This window comes from Chinchilla lanigera, unplaced genomic scaffold (genome assembly GCF_000276665.1).
Source record: "Chinchilla lanigera isolate Chin_1 unplaced genomic scaffold, ChiLan1.0 scaffold00015, whole genome shotgun sequence".
Taxonomy (NCBI): Eukaryota; Metazoa; Chordata; class Mammalia; order Rodentia; family Chinchillidae; genus Chinchilla; species Chinchilla lanigera.
In genome coordinates, this window is record NW_004955416.1 from 8467198 (window position 1) to 8472315 (window position 5118).

At 38.0% G+C, this 5118-nt stretch overlaps 1 protein-coding gene across 13 annotated transcripts in view; it reads left to right on the forward strand.

The window, feature by feature from the left end:
• Mga (MGA, MAX dimerization protein) overlaps positions 1-5118 on the forward strand; it is a 150136-nt gene that overhangs the window by 50962 nt on the left and 94056 nt on the right. For all 13 annotated transcript variants that reach the window (XM_013512579.1, XM_013512576.1, XM_013512582.1 and 10 more), the window contains exon 2: positions 3870-4994. In XM_013512579.1, the coding sequence (XP_013368033.1) occupies positions 3937-4994 (1058 nt within the window). In that variant the 5' untranslated portion in view covers positions 3870-3936. The remainder of the gene's footprint in view (positions 1-3869; positions 4995-5118) is intronic.

Sequence of the window (5118 nt, forward strand, 5' to 3'; positions counted from 1 at the left end):
CCATTTATGAAATAGGATAGGAACATTACAAACTTTACACAGTTATGGATAGATTAGTAGGAAAATATCAATGGCTGCTGCAATACATGGTGGTATCTTCAAAGTTGTTTTTTTCTTTTTTGCACTGGGAGTTGAACTCAGGACCTTGTGCTTGCCAGGCAGGCACTTACGTCACTGAGCTATATCCCTGGCCCTGTTAAGAGTTTGTAGGTATGTATAGTTCATACTGTACAACTCTACAATGGTGTGTAGGTTTTTGTGAATTCTCTGAGCTTTCTTGTTTTGAGAGAAGGTCTTACCATATAGTTCAGGGTGGCCTTGAACTCTCCTGGGGACCCTTGTGCCTTAGCCTCCCAAGTGGGGTATACCACCACACCTTGTGATTAATCTGTTTGGTTTTGTTTTTAACAGCTATTGCCTAAGCATATTAGTTTTACAAAGTAGTCAGTGATTAAAAGCCTGAGGCAGTTTTTTTCAATCAGATTTTATTGGTACATTTTAGACATAATGATCACATAGTGAGTTGAAGGCCAGTCTGACCTCCATAGAGAGACCCTGTCTCAACTCCCCCACACAACAAAAACTAATTGAAGGTGATAGATCTATAATATCAGGTCAGTTCATTTGAGGTTAACAATCAGATTTCTTTATAGTTTTTTGAGATATAATTCACATAACAAAATTCACCATTTAAAAGTACTGTATTTACCAGCAGGTGTGGTGGCATAACATCTGTAGTCCCAGTTAACTCTGAAGGCTGAATCAGGAGCACTACAGTTTGGGGTCAGTCTGAGCAATTTAGCTGGGCAGTGTTTCAAGATAAAAATTTTAAAAGGCTGGAGGATGTAGCCCAGTGCGCCCTGGTTTCAATTCTCAATATTTGAAAAAAGCAAGAAGCCAGTAAACCAAAATACATACATCAGAAAGAAACACTGCAGTCCCAGTTTTCCCTCCTGTCTCCTGTCAACACTAATCTGCTTTCTCTAAGTCTTTATGAAAGTTTGCCTGTCTTGTACATTTCACATAAATAGAATATATATAGCCCTTTCTCTTTTCCTCTTCCCTTCCCCCTTCTCCTTACCCCTCCCTCCCTCTTTCTAGCCACCCACCCACCCTTTCTTCCTTCCTTTCACCAGGGTCTCACTGTGTGGTCCAGGGTGGCTCATAGTGATCCTCCTGCCGCCCCCTCTGAGATGTACATTACCAGGCCAAGCTTTATTTTTAATTAATTAATTAATTAATTAATTTTCTGTTTTCTTTTTCGGTATCAAGAATCAAAACTCAGGACCTTCTACTTGCCAGGCGGGTGCTGTGCCACTGAGCTACATTCCTGGCCCTTACCTTTATTTTTTGAATAGGTTTTGTGTTTATGAGGCATAAGTTTATGGCCTTTTAAAAAAAAAAAAAAAAAAAAAAACTTAAAATGGGCATGGTGGCACGTTACTGTAATCCCAGCACTCTAGGAGGCTGGGGCAGGATGATCATAAGTTCAAGTCCTACCTAGACAATTTAAGTGAGGTTGTGTCTCAAAAAGTAAAAGGCTGAGCATATAGATCAGTGTAAAGGCCTAGTTCAATCCCTGATACCTTAAAAAAAGGAACTGATTTTAATTTGTTTTGAATAGGTTGTATGTTCACAAGGCGTAAACTTTATAAAGTGTCAAAGAATATTTACCACGCCACCTGTTTGCCTTGGACATAACCAGTACTACCAGCTCCTTTTCTGTCTTTCCCATGTTAGTCTGTTTCAAGCAGATAGTATGTGTTCTTTTTGTTCTTCGGCTTGGAAAAAATTTTTTTGGTAACAAGCCTAAACTAATCCGCAGCTCTTCTGAGCATTTTTCCCTTAAAATACCTATGGATAATATTTATATGCACCTGTAAAGTTAATGCATTGTCTTATATTTGCACAGAATTCCACTTTACGAATATATCATTTGTTTAATCAGTTTCTAGTCATAGTCATTCCTCCATTCTTTGGTTTTATAAATGGGAATCAGGAAATGATTCTGTATGTATATAATTTATCATAGGTGTGGGTATATTTGAGATAAAGTCCTGGAAGAACTGCTGTGTCATAGATATATGCATTTGTAGTTTTGATTTTCAAATTGACCTCATTAGAGAGATTATCATTTTAGACTTCCAGCAACTGGTTAGATAATAATGCTGATTGACCTATGCCCTTTCTAACCACCAGTCTTTGATTTTTGCCAGTCTGATAAGTAAAAAGTACTATTTTAGAACGGTATTAATTCACATTTTTTTCCCCACCTCCATTTTGGGGGTTAAACCCAGAGCCTAGCACATGGTAGGCAAGCACTCTACCAGTTGAGCTACATCCCCAGTGCAATTTACATTTCTCTTATTTTGAAATTGTATTTTCTTAGCCACTGTTCTTCTTATTCTTGACTTATTCTTCTTTTTTTTTGTTGTTATTCAGTCTTACTGATCTGTAGGAAAGCTTTTGTTTTTTTTCCCCCTTCCAGTACTGGGTATTTCTCCCTTCCAGTACTGAACCCAGGACCTCGCTAATGCCAAGCAAACCCTTCACCCCATGAGCTGCATCTGTAGCCCTAAAAGTTTTTGCATTATAGGAATGAATTACTTATGATGAAAGTTACATGTACCTTTTGCTGGCTAGTTAGTTGCTTTTTAATTTTGCTTAGATTGTTTTTGGCAGATTTAAAACATTTACATAATGTTGAATTTATCAAAAATGTTTTTGTAGGGCAGGGGATGTAGCTTAGTGGTAGAACACTTGCCTAGTATGTGCAAGGCCTAGGTTCAATCCCCAGCACTACCAAAAAAAAAATTTTTTTTTTGTAGCCAGGTATGATGGTGCATACCAATAATCCTACGTAGCATTCTGAAAGGCTGAGGCAGGAGAATTGCAAGTTCCAGCCCAGCCTGGGGAATTTAGCAACCTAGTGAGACCGTGTCTCAAAATAAAAATACAAAAGAGCTGGAGATGTAGTGGAGTGTGAAGGCTCTGGGATCAATCCCCAGTACCCTCCCCCAAGTGTTTTTGTTTTTGTTGGCTTTTGGTTTTGTGTCTTACCAAAAAAAATCTGTTGAGATTTCTTTTAAAAGAAAAGTTAAATATTAGGCATGTCTGGGATTTTTAAAAATATAAGATCTATATTTTTCCAGTAAGTTGCAATGACTTAGCATGACTTGTTTAAATTGTATATTAATGAGATAGTTTTTTACCTGTTTATCAGAGCATGTCAGTACTATATAAAGAAATAATTCTGGAAAGTGCTGTTTGGAATGGAAGTGGGATTTTATTTTTTTTACCTGTCCCAAAAGTACTTGGCTATGTAAAGGAATCTTTTGGCAAACTCATGAAGTGTTGCAGGTTAGCTCTTTAAATTTGTTTATTTTTATATAGATTTTCTAAAGTGAATAAACTTTTTATTGCTTTTTATGTGAAATTGTAAGGTTTTTTAGTGAGTTTTTGGAGGGTTAAAGTTATGACTTTAATTACATTAAAGTGAAGCTAAAAATGATTAGAATGGAGCTGGGCATGGTGGTGCATACCTGTAATCCCCAGCGCTCAGAAGGCTGAGGCAGGAGGATCATCACAAGTGTGAAGCCGGCATGGGCTTCACAATGAGTTGAAGGCCAGTCAGAACTACATAGCAAGATCTCATCTCAAAAAAAAAAAAAAAAAAAAAACCCAAACAAATGGGAAAAACATATTAGAACAATTAGGTAGTCCGTAATGAATATCTTTATGCGATTGAAAGAAAAGTATAAGGATTGTCTTAGAAGAATTCAGGAAAATTTGGGAATGACTGTCATTTTTGTAGTTTTTAAGTAAAATATTCATTAAAGATTTTGTTTTTTGTTTTTGCTTGTTTGTAGGATAGGAAGGCCATTGTGACTATGTGGTGACTGCAGTTATCTTACTACTGAGTTTCCCACTGGAATCATGGAGGAGAAACAGATTATATTGGCTAATCAAGATGGTGGGACAGTGGCAGGAGCAGCACCTACCTTCTTTGTCATCCTAAAACAACCAGGAAATGGCAAAACTGATCAAGGAATTTTGGTTACCAATCGGGATGCTTGTGCTTTGGCTAGTAGGGTGTCATCACCAGGAAAATCTAAAGGGAAGATTTGCCTTCCAGCTGATTGTACTGTGGGAAGAATCACTGTCACCCTTGATAATAATAGTATGTGGAATGAGTTCCATAATCGAAGCACAGAGATGATTCTGACCAAGCAGGGAAGACGCATGTTTCCTTATTGTCGTTATTGGATAACAGGTTTAGATACAAATTTAAAGTATATACTTGTCATGGATATATCTCCTGTGGATAACCATCGCTATAAGTGGAATGGTCGTTGGTGGGAGCCCAGTGGGAAAGCTGAGCCCCATATTTTGGGAAGAGTTTTCATCCATCCAGAATCTCCTTCCACAGGTCATTACTGGATGCATCAACCAGTATCTTTCTATAAACTCAAGCTTACCAACAATACTTTGGATCAAGAAGGGCATATTATCTTGCATTCTATGCATCGCTACCTACCAAGGCTTCATTTGGTGCCTGCAGAAAAGGCTACAGAAGTGATACAATTAAATGGCCCTGGTGTCCACACTTTTACTTTCCCACAGACTGAATTCTTTGCAGTAACAGCTTATCAGAATACTCAGATTACCCAACTGAAAATAGATTACAATCCATTCGCCAAAGGTTTTCGGGATGATGGCCTGAATAGTAAGCCCCTCAGAGATGGAAAACAAAAGAACAGCTCTGACCAAGAAGGCAGTAGCATTAATGGTTCTCCTGGTCATCGGGTCCGTCTTACAGAAGGTGAGGGATCAGAAATAGATCCAAGTGATTTTGATGCTATGTCAAGGGATCATGAAACATCAGCAAAGGGTTTGGAGAAGCCTCCCCTTAACATAAAGCAAGACTTCCTTGGTTTTGTGGATACTGATTCAGCGCTTGAAGTTCCTCAGTTGAAGCAAGAGATTTCTGAAAGGTAGGTAATTATTTTTCTGTTCTTAAAGATGAGAGGAAGATTGAGATAGGCTAGCTTGTAACTACTTGTTAGATTCTTCTTGCATATCTCTGTCTTCCTGAGAAACCACTTTGAAGATACCACC